The sequence below is a fragment of the Alosa alosa genome, chromosome 20, assembly GCF_017589495.1.
Source record: "Alosa alosa isolate M-15738 ecotype Scorff River chromosome 20, AALO_Geno_1.1, whole genome shotgun sequence".
Taxonomy (NCBI): Eukaryota; Metazoa; Chordata; class Actinopteri; order Clupeiformes; family Clupeidae; genus Alosa; species Alosa alosa.
In genome coordinates, this window is record NC_063208.1 from 15,292,768 (window position 1) to 15,307,862 (window position 15,095).

The 15,095-nt window shown below is 42.9% G+C and overlaps 2 protein-coding genes across 5 annotated transcripts in view; one reads left to right on the plus strand and one right to left on the minus strand.

Moving 5' to 3' along the window:
* Positions 1-77: 77 nt before the first annotated feature.
* abitram (actin binding transcription modulator) lies at positions 78-2,895 on the plus strand. 2 transcript variants are annotated; one of them, XR_007192002.1, is made up of 7 exons: positions 78-322; positions 488-539; positions 788-917; positions 1,027-1,103; positions 1,814-1,883; positions 2,071-2,321; positions 2,440-2,895. XR_007192002.1 is itself a non-coding variant. In XM_048229531.1 (6 exons), exons 1-6 carry the CDS (start codon positions 253-255, stop codon positions 2,206-2,208), a joined length of 537 nt encoding a protein of 178 aa, XP_048085488.1. In that variant the 5' UTR covers positions 78-252; the 3' UTR covers positions 2,209-2,462. The 2 variants fall into 2 exon arrangements, 1 of the variants encoding a protein (XP_048085488.1); XM_048229531.1 differs by having other exon boundaries at positions 2,071-2,462.
* ctnnal1 (catenin (cadherin-associated protein), alpha-like 1) overlaps positions 2,893-15,095 on the minus strand; it is a 57,334-nt gene continuing 45,131 nt past the window's right edge. Inside the window, exons 8-19 of one of the 3 annotated variants that reach the window (XM_048229528.1) lie at positions 12,528-12,614; positions 11,801-11,959; positions 11,234-11,326; positions 9,639-9,789; positions 8,928-8,965; positions 8,766-8,813; positions 7,873-8,027; positions 7,568-7,616; positions 6,683-6,739; positions 5,924-6,043; positions 4,666-4,749; positions 2,893-4,254 (exon numbers count right to left, since the gene is read on the minus strand). In XM_048229528.1, coding sequence (XP_048085485.1) covers positions 4,087-4,254; positions 4,666-4,749; positions 5,924-6,043; positions 6,683-6,739; positions 7,568-7,616; positions 7,873-8,027; positions 8,766-8,813; positions 8,928-8,965; positions 9,639-9,789; positions 11,234-11,326; positions 11,801-11,959; positions 12,528-12,614 — 1,209 coding nt within the window. In that variant the 3' untranslated portion in view covers positions 2,893-4,086. Of the gene's footprint in view, positions 4,255-4,665; positions 4,750-5,923; positions 6,044-6,682; positions 6,740-7,567; positions 7,617-7,872; positions 8,028-8,765; positions 8,817-8,927; positions 8,966-9,638; positions 9,790-11,233; positions 11,327-11,800; positions 11,960-12,527; positions 12,615-15,095 lie in introns of all 3 variants that reach the window. The other 2 variants (XM_048229527.1, XM_048229529.1) reach the window with 2 other exon arrangements.

Sequence of the window (15,095 nt, forward strand, 5' to 3'; positions counted from 1 at the left end):
AATGATGTTTATGATTAGACTGCTAATCGACAAACTTGCTCCTCCACTTCTGCAGATGGCAGTAAAGAGCCGTTCAGCTGCATGAAATTAACTAGTGAAATCGCGAGGAAGGAAGTCGACTCCTAAATGTGCCACTTGCACTTCTATTTATCCAGAAACCTTCAGATTGTGGGGTTGAATCCAGTAGCTGTAATTGTCCTGTTTTTGTCAAAGCTGTATCCAGCAAGTCGGCCTTGACCTGCATTTCGCAATATGGATATATCAGAACATAAAGAGGCACCTTCTGTGATTGACCGATATTACACACGTTGGTATAGAACAGGTAGGCTGACTGAGATGAGTGAATCAAATAGTAGACTATCATGTGTGTCAAACCTCTGTGGTGGTGATAAACTAATTTCTTAATCTATGCTGCTGTGAGTTATGTAGTTTTGTCTCTGTGACTTATGTTTTTGAAATCATCACTGTCTCAATTTGTTCCGTTTAGATATGAAAGGAAAAGCATGTGAGGACTTCTGCATCTTACAGCACTCCAACAGGTAACAGGTTAATTAAGAGGAGGTTTGAGTGATCTGGAAGGGATGAATGAATACCCACATGTGGAAAAACAGGCGTTGTTTCTCTCCATTAAAAAACTGCAACAAAACCTCCACAGGGTAGAAAATGAACCCTGGTAATTTATGGTGTAGTGCCTTTTAGTTCTGTCATGTAGGTGGATGTTGTGTTAATGTTCTCTCTAGTTGCACAGATGTTTGTTTTCTTGATATATCTGTTGCATTTTTCACAGAATTTGTGTGATCACCCTTGCTGAGACACACCCTATCCTTCAGAATGGCCGTTCAATTAAAAGCATCAATTACCAGATAAGTGCTGGCTGCAGTCGATTGAACAATAAAGTGTCTGGAAAGTCAAAGCGAGTATGTATTCGGTCAACTCCTTTTGCAAAAATCATACTTTCAATATATCCCAAGGTTTTCTTGAAATTTAGATGTGGAACTTACATTGATGGTTCTTCCTTTCTTCCAGGGAGGCCAGTTTCTCACAGAATATGCACCACTCTGTAGAATCACCTGCACTGATGGAGTAGAGTACACCATTTTCAGGTAAGGACTGGGAGCAGTCTTCAGTCCTCACTGCATTACTCTCATACAGTTATGTGAACGTAGCCTTTGTTGAGGTGATATTTTAAACATTACTCTTGAAGGATGTCTAGTAGAGCTGCACAAATTGAGGAAAATATATATTTCTTCGGACAGATATGGCAATTGCAATTTGATTTGCGACATAATTTTTGAAAGACAAGCTTCAGTTTAGTATTTCAAGTTAAGTTGGGCCACCCCGATTGGTGAGCATGCCTAGTGCATGAGAAGCATAGTACACCTGTTGGGTGAGCTTCACTGTAGAGGGGGGAGGCCAGGAATTTTGTTGATCATAGATGTGTGACCAGATTAACCATTGGGTTGCAAGCTGCACAATTAATTGCAGCCTTTGTGATTACCTAATTGTCTCAGTGCAATTTGCGATTTCAATTAAAAATGGATTAAATGTGCAGCCCTAATGTCTACAACATGATGTTTGTTTATAAACATCTTATTAAAATTGTGTTTACATGACACCTGACTACTCTCAGATCTACATGGGTCAGTTTCTGTCTGAATAGCACCTCCGTTTAGCGGCTTTGAAGGTATCTGAAATTACAACCCATTGACAAGTGAATAAAAGGTACCATTAAACACAAAGTGGACAACTCTTGTTATTCTGGCTCGACATAACTGAGATAATTACTCTCTGAAATGAATACATCTCTTGACAGCTGCATCAGAGGCCGTCTGGTGGAAGTAAATGAAGACATTCTGACAAGACCAAACCTCTTGCTGGAAAAGGTTAATACATCTTTTCATGACCTTTCTCCTGTTGATTGATTCTACATGCTTTCCTGTGCCATTTGAAATATAATGCGATCAAACTGTGTGTGGACAGAGTTCTTTTTTTACTGCTATCACCAGCTATTTGTGCATCAATGCATCAACTGAAAAAAAAAAAATAATCTCTATCGATTAATTCCAACAGCCCTCAACCGAAGGCTACATCGCCGTAATCCTGCCAAAATTCGAGGAGAGCAAAAGTATTACGGAAGGTCTGCAGAGCAGAGAGCAATACGAAGAGGTCATCTCCAAACGAACCAATCAGCAACCAGAGCCATGCTGAGGAGGCGCTGGTGTGGTGAACTGGCCAGCCAGTGGACTGGCGTACTGCCTTAGAGAGTGACCAGCACTGAGATCTTCAACTGTTCACAGGGCTTATACTGTGCTGGAATTCAGGTGTGCACCAGGCCATTGAAGATTTAAAAATACTTTGTAATTTATATAGAATGGCTTTGAAAATATCTGACAGCGTGAGACTCAGGAATTTGTACTTAATTTCCGCCCTGCACTTCAGGCTCATTAAAGATGTCCAGCATGCCAGGGGCTCCAAGACATCATGCATTTAAGAACTGGGAATGGATCAAAGATGCCATGTATGAGACAAGACGCATAGGCTTGGGAATTTCCCTTCTTGGTTAGCAATTAGCACACACTGAAAACTACTGCACTGTGCCTTCAAACATAGTTATGCATTTCAGTAGTGAAGTTTCTTTTTTTTATGATTAATTTAAAAGCTTGTAAAAGTTCATTAGGATACAAACAAACAAGACAACAAACTGTTCAAGAATATGCTGTTTGATAAGACATCCTTGACAGGTAAAAACGCTTTTGTTTTCTTTTCTTTATAACATTTGAAAACTGTGATAAAGGTTGTCAAAGATAAAAGCTTGTGTTCACTCAAAATAGTTGTCATGTTCAGACTTAGAGTATTGTACGTTTTCATTCTTAGCTCATCCAAGGCAGGTGATATTGTACAGCAGAATATTTATTTATTTTTTGTAGAGAATACATAAATAAATGACAATCATCCATACTTTAAGAAAAATAAGGTATATTTTTAGATTTTTTTTCTGTTGGCTTAGCAATCATTCAAACTGTCAAAAGGATTGATGGTCCAAAACTAGCTGTTATCATCTGAGATGTTTTCTCAGTATCTTAGCTGCACACGTTATTCAGCTTTTTTTCTGTCTTCATTCTAACCATTTGAATATTCTTTAAAGTACCAAACATTACTTCCATAGACATCTTTTTTATGTTTCAAGTACAACAACAATATGTATCACAGTGACCTACATGGCAGTCCTTACGGGGAACCCATATAACAAATACATTTTAAAGGGAATCGATGTCCCCCACATTGAAACACAGTCAACATACTCTTGTGGCAAAGACACACATCCTTTAGAATAATCATTCTTTTTTTCCTTGAAAATATATATTTTTTATCGTACTCTGATGACAATAATCCAGACGTTTAAAAGGCGATAATTTAAAATCATTCCCCATTTAGGTAGTGTGAAGCGTGGGGAGTTAATGTTATAGCCTATTAGCAAGCCAAGTGCACTGACTGATGATTGACCAATTTAATATACATACAGTATTTGGCAACAGTGAGGCAGATGGATTAGTGGGTCTCTAAAGTGTCTTGAAGGCCACTCTCATTTGCATTGCAGCGCCAGGATCTCAGATTAACCGTTTCTTTTTCCTAAGCAAAGTTGGCGAGGTCGATGAGAAGCCCAGTCATACCTATATGGTTTAAAGAACACCAGCTTTTTTTTGCATGAATACAGTAAACAAGAGGCTTGCTTATACAGAAAGACATGCACAGACTGACTGATGGTGTGTGTGTGTGTGTGTGTGTGTGTGTGTGTCAGTGTGTGAGTCTGTTTTCTTCGACCTCCATGTGCACATAAAATGAGGCAAATAGGCCATGGAGTTCTGTACACCACACAGAAAAATGAGCGTCAACACAGAAAGAGCAATCTGCTTTCTGAGTGTGTGTGTGTGTGTGTGTGTGTGTGCGTGCGCGCTCTCGTGCCCATGTGTATGATGCCCTCCGGACAGGTCAGTCAGACAGACGCTCCAGTAGGTCTTGGCGATAAGGACTTAGAGGGGGGGACGGGGTGGGTGGCTGGGTGGACTGGACGCATCTTCACGGGAGCTATTTGCTCTCCAGGAAGGTGAGACTGGCCATGTGTTGCTCCAGGGACTTGACCCCGAAGCCATTGCTGCTCTTGCCGTTGACGGTGGCATCCTCCCTGACCGGTGTGAGCTGTCGTTTTTCCCTCCAGTTCTGCGGAGAGCCCAGGCTACTCCGCTCCGACTTGTACTGCAGATGGAGCAAACCCAGAGAGAGAAGTAAGTCTATGATGATGACAGGAGAAAATCCTGGGTCTGGATCACAAGATCCAGTCCAACCATATTTTTCAGCAATCTGCTGGATTTACTAATTAGTCTACTAATGGGTTTCGTATAGATAGATAGATAGATAGATAGATAGATAGATAGATAGATACTTTATTGATCCCCAAGGGGAAATTCAAGTATTTCTAGTATTACAGACTAGAAAAAAACAGTAATAACAGTAATTACAAATGCAATACAAAAATGCAGGTTTTAGTTAGTGCAATATTATATTCTATATCTATAATCTAATTATATCTAATTCACCAACGGCACATACTGTACAGTAGATGTCATGCTACAACAATTGCAGAGTGTGGAACAAGGACGACTGTACCTTTCTTATGAGCTTACTACAGACTGGCAACAGAAAGACCACCACAGTCATAACTCCTTTGGTGTTTTGGATTGATGATTCCACCTGAAAAAATAGAACAAAAATTATTATTATATAAAACTATTATGATGAATGTTAAAACAAAACAATAATGCTGATTAAGGCATATACAAAGCAACCCGACCAAAGTGTTCCCATCAGTATAAATATCAATAGAGGAATTTGTAATGTCTAGCCTTGACATCGACTAAGTTTTCTGACAGGAAGATAAATTCAGGCTTTTTAAACTGTTCGTCAATTTCAACTTATTTAAATGCTGTAGCTCAGGCAGAGTAGGAATGCTGTGTAACCATAGTCCTACACAAACCCTTATCACTTCATCAGCATTCTTACTGCAGTTCTTCTTGTTTATGCTAACAAGATGGATTGGCAAAAAAAAAATAGATTAGTCCCCATGCTGGCACAGAGAGCTTTTGCTGCTCCACATTCAGCAATCTGTTCTGTTGCTCAGGCTGTCAGGTCATCACATTCATGTCTAAGAACAGATGGGCTATGAGGTTGAGGGTGCAGGTTCACTAATTAGTCTAACTTTAGAATGGGGAGGATGTGGCTGGTTAATGCAGCAATGAAGCCAATCTCGATGTGCACAATGATGCATGTGTGAAACATTGCACATTTTAATATTATTATATGAAATTATTATTTTATCATTTAAAAATAATTATAATTATGATATTACTTGGTCCCGTTGTTCCCAGATGATGTTTCACTGATCTTACAGTTGGCGTATATTGAGCTATTAAATCCATGACCTTGGTGCTCTAGCACCTTTGCCTACCAGACTATGGGAGTAACACCAAAGTCCTTTTAGGCAAGTCCCTCCACTCGGCGGCCATATACAAACGTTTTATGGGCACTCATCAGGCACAGTCGTTGGTCGTTGGGCGCTGCGGCGCAAAGGCTTCACGACACCAATCTTGCTCCAGCGAGATCACAACACATGATTGGCACGATGTCTTCACAACACACCATATGATTGGCTCAATGTATTCACATCACACCACATGATTGGCTCAATGTATTCACATGTCGACGTTTTGCCGAGGAAGGGGTGGGATATGTGTAGACAACAGCCATATTGACGTTACAAACTAACCCCATGCATTTCTATGGAGTATTTTTTGAGTGCTGTGTCTCCTCTTTACAAAGTCTCTGGTAACACAAGTAGAAAAACAAAGTAGTGGTGCAGTGACTTTACCTTCTGAAAGGTGGCGCTCTTCCCCTGTACAGGAGTCCTGGCCCCCATCTGGAGCTGTTGACACGAGGCTGCAAGCTTCTCGGTCTCCGACAGAATCACGGCCTTCTCCTCATCCAGCAGCTGAGGTCAACACACAAAAGAGTTTGTAATAAAGTTCCACAGAGGCTTTTCTTAAAGCACCCACCCAACTCCCCACTGTACAGTTATTAGAAGGACTAACATGCCCATGTAGTTTGTTACTCTTAAGGCCGATAATAGGTATGTAATTATATGAATCTAAGCAATGTTAGCTGTTGGTTATAATGACAAGAAGTGGCATTAAGAGTATTAATCTTCAAAAAAGCTATTTCATAATTGATGTGCTTGGAGATTAATGTGCCGGTCGGAACACACAGTAGGGGGGTTGGAAGGAGGGGGGCGCCGTGGAAACGACTCTGCCTGAGTTTGTTTGTTTGAGGTTATTCATCAAACACGAGTGGCTCAGAGGTTCCGGACGCTGTGATTAAGCATTAGCCTTTCGTGCCCCAGTGCAAGCAGGGTCGGCCAGCTCCGATAGCCACCATTTCCACTCTCTCTACAGAGATTGATGGCCGTCATTAACAGCCGTCAAGGGGAGACATTTAATTATACCCCATGATCAAAGAGAGAGAGAGAAAGAAAGAGAGGGAGAGATTTGGCGTAGTGCGGCAGGATGGAACAGCAGAAAAGAAACTAGAAATTAGATGACACTTCTCCTGTCGGTCTAGTTTCTATTCTTACCTGTGAGGAGAACGTGTGCAGGTGTGAACACAACTGGATCCCCTGCTCAGACAGCATCTGTGGCGAGGGGACACACACACACACACACACACACGCTGCTTTACTCACGCTATTATAAACCACTGCCTTGAACAAAAGCGACATGTCGTAAGTCACACACATAAAATAGAGCTCGAGTTGTGAGTTTAAAAACTGTGAAAGTCAATCTTGCTAAATAAAGTTCAACGGTACAGGAAAACTTTTAGAGCAAAACGTGCCTCGAATTCCTCCTCCTTTCTCTTCTTTGCACAGGGGGAAATAGCGTGTAATCTCAGTGATTACATTTGAGATAACACAAAACCATACAATCTCCCTGGGCTAGAGGACCCTGGGATGCTGATGGTATTAAGCAGATTTTGCTTTGGAGGGCTGAAATCTCTGCATGGTAATTGCTCTATTAATACATGAAATGAAACACACACTATGAAATAAAGTGAGACCAACAAATGAGATTTTGTGTTCATTAATGGGGGGAAAAGGGAAGAGTCATGCTACAATGACAATTCATCTTGTAAGTGCTGCAGCAGCAACCATCCATAATTGATTAACAGGAAAATAGGGAATTTGGGGCTAACTCTATTATCTCCTGAACACCCCATCAACACACACACACACACACACACACAGCCATTAACACACTTCCACACAGTAAACAGTCAGTCCTGGGACCAACTTAATAGGTCCCCAAGGACCCAGGTCCTCCCACCACCTGAGACAAATGACGAAGCCCCTTTCTTCAGGTAATAGCGTATCGATTTGACTTCACGAGGCATTTTTAGCACCCCTAATGACACTGGTGGAGGAGTCCAATTAAAAACAGCACCTATGATGGAGGGTTGGCCTCACCTCTGCCTGGTGGAACAAGTCCAGCGTCGTCTTTAGGAGACCCTCCCCCCTAGGGAGTGGAGAAAACATTGCGTCAGAGACAATAAGTCATGATAACTGTCCACAAGACTCATCTCTAAAGTGATGAAGTTGGAGAATTGGATGATTTATTTTGATTTTCTCAAAAAAGTTAATAGTCAGTGTTTATGCCAAACCCATTTTTTTTTTACCATTTGTTGCAGCACATTTCCTATAACTGTAAAAACTACAACTAATTAACCCTGCACTGTTGTTTAAGTGCAATAGTCTTCCTTGGCCATATATACCTGGTGAAGAGGTACATGGAGAACGCCATACTGGAAATGCTTTGGCTCTGACGGGCGATGTCATGTTCCTGGTCCTCCCATCGCTCCACCTCAGAGTCCACGTCCGAGGTGAGCAGGCGAAGCTCCAGGCCCAGCTTGGCTATGGTGCTCTGCTCCTGAGAGTCACAGGGGGCAAAGGTCAGGTCACACAAGGGTCACCTAACATCTTAGCCATCCCTGACCTAAGGGATCCTTGAACAGCATGTTCTCCACACCCTTATGAAGCCACTGTGCATTTGAATGCTCCAGTCCAGTTCTGCATCTACATGTTGACTTTGCCCTGGTGAAGGCCTAGCCAAGGCCGAAACATGTTGGCAATTTTAACATGATCTATTATGATTAAGCCTAATTCCTTAAAGCTTTTTTAAACTTTTTTATCTTTAATCATATACTTTTTCTACCAAAGAGCACCTTCACAAACACTTCAAGCTACCAGAGGAATTACGCCACAGCCCTCCAAACTCGTTCCAGTTCTGCATCTACTGTATTTAATTTCATTTAATTAAGCTCTGTCCCACCTGACCACCTCACGGCTACTTGCGATTCACTAAATCAAGTGTAATCGGGCTACACAAGACTAGCACCGGTGGAGTTCACTCCACGAGGTGGAACGGTGGAACGGTGGAACACATGAAAAACATGCAGCAAAGAACAGTCACAAAACCGCCTTAAGCAATCTTCACACACAACACAGCAGGGTGTGAAGCTTACGAGTGGGGCTCATGTTATATATGTAATTTATGTAAAAATAATATGTCTAAAATACATTACTGTTTTATGAGGATTAAATATTATATTGTAACATGTAATAATAGGTTATTAACATGTGATATGCATGGGGTTTGGTGTGTTACCTCAGAATCAAGTTTAGCAGCTTTTGCAGTCTTTAGGTTGGTTGAATGCTTCTGTGGGAAATGACGAGGCTGTGATTATAGTGGGTATGGATGACAGCAGGTCAACACACAGACAAAACAAATATCACATCCCATCGGATGAAGAGAAGAAAAGACACTCACCCCAGGTCTGGGCAGAGACAGGTAGGGTTTCTTATCACCTAAAATCAGATGTGTTTGGGAATTAGTTTCCAAAGGTCAGTACTTACAGGACTGCGTAGCAACACTTGACATTAAACAAAGGGAAAAGGCATTTATTCATTGAAATCTGGTTTCTGTTGGGGATTGAACTGAAAGTGATGTTCACTGATGGCCCAAGTCTAGGAAGGAAATTGATTAACATTACTCTTGCAGGATGTTGCTGAATTGCTGAATAAAAACACCGCAATATGTAAGAAGGGTTTATGAGGGGAGGGGTAGGTCCTTGCACTCATATATTACATATCCCCTCTGACCAGCTAAATAACAAGACATATTGCTTGGGGGTGTAAATATGTATTCTATTGGGGGTGTAAATATGTATTCTATTAATACTACAGAGTGCTATAATGGCCTGTCGCTTTCATTGCAGAGGGGAGCGTAACTACTATATCGTTTATCTGTTGTCTGCCCTTGTTCATTTTCCTCTGGAACAAAAACAGTGAACCCAGCAGGAGGGATGTCTAACAGCCCTCCTTTCATGTGGGCCGCGTTTTAAAATCACAACTGTTATTGTTCCCACTCGTCAAAGAAATGTCCCTCCTGGGCAAAATCCAGATGGCCGCTACGAGAGTGGCCAATGCGCGGTGCACCTGTCGACCACTCTAAAGCGAGAGCGAGCTGGGAGAGCGGTACCTCTGCGTCCCTCGAACACATCGTTGATCTCTCGGAGCAGCACAGCCATGTCGCAGAGCTGGGACTCCCAAGCCTCGCAGAACACGTCCAGGTTCTCTTTGGCTATCTTACTGGACGGGTGGAGGGCCAGGGTTTGGGCCGCTGAGACGATCTGAGCCACAGGACGACGATGAGGAGGGAGAGGAAGACCAATACAGATCATTAACGGTTAACATGTTAACTCACAGCTGTAAACCTGTCAATTCTTTGTCAAACCGAAGCTTGCGTTCGAAACCTGGAAGCCTTTGGCCAGGTGATCAAAACATCTCTTCTCTTCATGTGATCAAAACATAACAGATAATATAATAAGCCACAATCCAAAGGGGCCTCAACCATTTAACCCTAAACCATTAATCATCCAGCTCTTGCCTCTTCACAAACAAACATTAATCATCCAGGCTTGCTCTCTCTCTCTTCTCTCTCTCTCTCTCTCTCTCTCTCTCTCTCTCTCTCTCTCTCCCTATAGCACTTTTAATTATTGATGTGTGGGGCGGATTATTAACACACACTCATGCGTGTGTGTGTGTGTGTGTGTGTGTGTGTGTGTGTGTGTGTGTGTGTGTGTGTGCGTGTGTGTGTGTGTGTGTGTGTGTGTGTGTGTGTGTGTGTGTGTGGATGAATGCCACAGGCGCTATTGATTGGTCGACCTTTCAGCTCACTCATTACCAGATGTCGACCTCAGAGTAGGGTCGCACCCCCCCCCCAAACCCCCCACCTCCCGTGGCCAGCCCTGCGGTGTGCTGAATAATCTCAAGCACCAATGGAGCACGGGACTGGACATAATCACCAAACATTCCGCTCTTCTGCCTGGGGAAGGGGAGGAGGTGGGGCTTTCATCGCCAGCTTAATGACTGGATAAACGCTCTACTGTCTCATGAATAAAAGAGCCTTATGAGAGGATGTGAGGCAGAGATGAGGTGGAGGAGGATGGAGGTGGTGGACAGGTGTTCTGGGGCTGGTCTAGGGGAGGAGGTGCACTGGGGGGTCTAGACTGTAGAAGATGTGATCTGATGTCATCTGATGCCCACTTAAATATATTGAGTAAAGCCCCATTCACACCAAGAACAATAACGATAACTCATTAATATGAATGACGATGCTCACACATAAACTATAACGATAACGACATGAAGAACGATAACGTTGGGGATCATTTTTAGAGCGATTTTCAGAACGATAAAAAGCTAATAGCCAATCAGAACCCATCGAATTTAACCGTCCCATTCATTAAGAGAGACTTTGTTTATCGTTGTTCAGTGTGAACACTTTTATCATTGTGGCTATAGTTATCATTAGTTATCATTATTAGTTATCATTATTGTTCTTGGTGTGAATAGGCCTTAACAAGCAAATACTTTATTGAACAACTCTAGGATTCACAACTATAACTTGTTGCATGGTTGATGTTAACTATTGCAATGCACTTCAGGACTGAGATGAATTGACATTCTACACAAGTTCTTGAAGGTGTATTCCACTGCTTTGCAGCAGGAGTGGAGTGAAGGTGATCTGGGGAGTAGGAATGGACCATTATAAGGGGTTGTAGAGGCAGGTACCTGGGGGCCGATGACATAGAAGGTCTCCTCTGCGTGGATGCAGGTGATCTCCAGCGGCTCCGTGCCGGACACATGACACAGCAACCGACACGTCTATAGCCAGTGTGGAAACCATACACCAACCAGGGTGGAGCCAGGGGAAAACACACACACACACACACACACACACACACACACACACACACACACATGACATTTGAATGTAAAACTGATAATATAATAATATAATAATAATATAATAATATAGATTCATGTATCTCTTGAGATGCATACAATGAATGTAATGTAATGAGGGTAAGAAATAACTCAGTGATACTAGCAAGACTAAGCCCATGCTTTTCCAACCAAGTTTTTACCCTACTCTACTAGCTGTATGAAGGACTGTGTGAAGGACTAATATTCCCAAAGAGTTTGACCTGAACAGAGGGTAGGTGTGTGTGTGTTTGGGCACAGGTGAGGAGACACCTGCCTATGTGCTGTATCTAGCACAACTCAAGGTGTGCAAAACCAACCCTGCGGGGCTCGACTCGGCCCGCGCTACGACACAACGTGTCCTCCGCTCCTCACCTCCACCAGCTGGTCCTTCTGCTCGGACAGGGTGCGGGCGTACTCGGCCACGGCCTCCAGGTTGCCCTCGCCACCCGCCACCTTCAGGGCCTCCAGCGCCAGGTGCTCCGAGTGCTGCCTGAGTAGCTCCGTGGCCCGGCCCACCGCGATCTTATGGAGCTGAGGGAGAGAGGGAGAGAGAGAGAGAGGGAGGGAGAGAGAGAGAGAGAGGGAGAGAGGGAGGGAGAGAGAGAGAGAGAGAGGGAGATGGGAAATACAGGGAGTCAAACAAAGATAAAATGCAACAAAGAGAGGGATAAAGACAGAGTAAGATAAGGGAGAAGGGGGGATAGAGAAACAGAGGCACAGAGAGGTACAAATAGAGACACAAACATAAGAGGAAGGGAGAGAGATAAACACAGAGAAACAGAGAGAGAAAGAGAGGAAGACCTCAGACAGCAAGAGGGAAGGAGAGAGAGAAACTGAGATAGAGAAAGAGAGAGAGAGAAGAGGAGGAGGGAGACATAGACAGAGAAATTGATAGAAGAGCATCTAGGAGTGACAGGACAAACACAGTTAAGAGGAGAAGGACATGAAAAAGGTGATCGAGTGGGAGTGATCAAAATAAAATGAAAAAGAAAACTAAATAGGGCAAAGAAGACAAGAAAAAACAAGAACACCTCCCACTCCCCGTCCTCTATCTCAAACGTCCTCATGCTCGCACCCTCACGTGGACAGGGCCGCTCACCTCTTTCCGAAGGTCGCCAATACTATGACAGTTTTTCAAAATGGCCAGCTCCACTTCCTCTGTGGCCTCTTTGGCTTTGGCAGATTGCTGTCATGGTGAAAGGAGAGCGAGAGAAATAAATACAAACAAATGGCAAGCGAGGGACACAGAGAGAGCAAGAGAAAGAGAGAGAGAGAGAGAAAAATAAGAGGACAACTGTTGTCAAATTTGGCACCTAAGGCTACTTTTCTGTCTGGCCTTCTCACTGACCAACTCAACTTTGAAAGAGACAGAGGAGAGAGTACAAGGCTTCTCGAAGCATGTATTTCGTAAAACACTCAAGACATTCACCGCCGTCTGGTGGCCAAGGAGACAGGTGGGAGGGCGTCTTTTAAGGCAGGATTACAACGGGGGGTGTCAAACCGGCATCCAGCTGACAGCTATAAATGCAGTTTGAACTTGGACGTGCTTTTATAGCTAAAAACAAATTGCTGCCGGCATGAAAATAAGAAGGTCTAATCACGCTCACAGCGGAGGAATAATGTGTAACACCTGAATCCTCCAGGAGCTCCCTACTGCTTCAGGACACAAGGGTTAATTGTTTCGTAGAGGTGAGGACCAATGAGAGGGGGATGAGAGGGGGGATGAGAGGGAGAGAGAGAAGAGCAGAAAAGAAAAAGAGGCCTCCACAGTGGTCACCGGCTTTTACTGAGAATTGGTGCGTCATCTCTGGGAAGAGAAAAAAAGAGTTTGAGAAATGTCTTTTTCTTCTCTCTACTCTTTCTTTGTGTGTTAGTCCTGTGCTTTTGGAAAATGTCAAGGTGCCCTCCTGTCTCTTTCTCTCTCTCTCTCTCTCTCCCCACAACCAAGTCACAAGCTGAAGTGTAAATTGAACTCAGTGACAAGCAAAAAAGTCCATCCATTCAGCCTTCCACTGGCCAAACAACAGAAAACTTCTGTGGCTCGAGCACCAACCCAACACCAACCCGTTTGGACATGAAGCAGCAGGTGACTTTTCTCTGACAGGTACAGAGAATTCTATACAATAACAACAGGGGTAAACTATTGTCTGAAGAGATTCTTCAGAAACTATTCTGAAGAGCTGCATAATACATCTTAGTAAAGCTTAAAGTCATCTAAATTAGAGTACATCTCCAAAAGCTGTTTCAAATACTGCACTTGTTATTCAAGGCCAGTCTCATACAGTAAGTGCATGATGTTTCATTCTTCCACAAAGTCTATAAATCATTAAAACCATCAGCAACCTTAACTTCATTTTGTTGTTTTTAATAGTCTTTTTCTGAAGAACTAAAAAAAAAGATGCCCTTGCAGCGAGAAAAGAAAGAAAGAGATATAGGCAAGAAAGAGAGCGAGAAAGAAGGAGAAAGATAGAGACGTTGAGATAGAGAGTGAGAGAGCACAAAGCGATGCAAGGACAGTGAATAGCCTTTCAGCAGACCTAAAGATGTGTAGGGATGGAATGTCGGTCTACACCAACACAACATCTTTCATGTGTATGACAAGAACACACAACATCTTCTCCTCCTCTTAAATGAAGATGTAGATGTGTGTGTGTGTGTGTGTGTGTGTGTGTGTGTGTGTGTGTGTGTGTGTGTGTGTGTGTGTACATAATGGAAATGTGCATGCCTGTGATATCACCCCAATGTTAACCAGCTTATTAAGGCTGTATTGAAGTCTAAAGGGGAAAGTATATGGTACTACATTTTGTTACACAGTTTGTTACACTGTGCTTGATATAGTGGAATTATTTTAAAAGGGCCCTGTAATCTAAAGTGTTACTCAAAAGCACTATGCTGTCTGTGTGGAATTACATCAGCTGTTTGCTATGCTATGGGGAGGTGGTGTGAGAATGTAGAGTATTGTGTGTGTGTGTGTGTGTGTGTGTGTGTGTGTGTGTGTGTGTGTGTGTGTGTGTGTGTGTGTGTGTGTGTGTGTCAATGTGCTTTTGAATCAGAGACAAAGACGTGATGGGGAGACAAGGAAACCAAAGAAACAGACAGCAGTGTGAGCATGTGAATCGTGTGTGTGTGTGTGTGTGTGTGTGTGTGTGTGTGTGTGCGCGCATGTATTTTTGTAAATGAAGTTTTGAACAACTCCCTTCTTGACTGGCAAGATGGCAGCGAGCGGAAAAAACAACTGCTAAAGTGAGTTGTTCGAAACAACTTTTTGTAATATGATCGCATCAAAATAGTAGTCCCTCTAGCACTCCCATTCAAAAGGCCATTTGACCCGAAAACGATAATACGGTCAATCTTTAAAGTGCCGCTTCTGTCCTAATTATGCTTTTAAACGAAGGTTTGACTTGGGTACATTCAAAAGAAGACCCTAGGTTGCATTTTGCCGAGAGTTATGCTTTACGTGGATAAAATCATTTTGTATTTCATCGAAAGCTACTCTGTGTAGTGTTTTTGTGTGTGTGTGTATGTGTGTATGTGTGTGTGTGTGTGTGTGTGTGTGTGTGTGAGAGAGAGAGAGAGAGAGAGAGTGATAGAGAAAGCAGAAAGCGAGAGAGAGGCAGAGGGAGAGCAAGGTTGAAACGAAAGACAGTGTTAATATGTGTGTAAATGA

Coding starts and splice junctions, on each gene's coding strand:
- abitram (XM_048229531.1), top strand. CDS start 253: ATGGATATATCAGAACATAAAGAGGCACCTTCTGTGATTGACCGATAT. Junction 540..787: donor ATCTTACAGCACTCCAACAG/GTAACAGGTTAA, acceptor CATTTTTCACAG/AATTTGTGTGATCACCCTTG. Junction 1,884..2,070: donor CAAACCTCTTGCTGGAAAAG/GTTAATACATCT, acceptor TAATTCCAACAG/CCCTCAACCGAAGGCTACAT.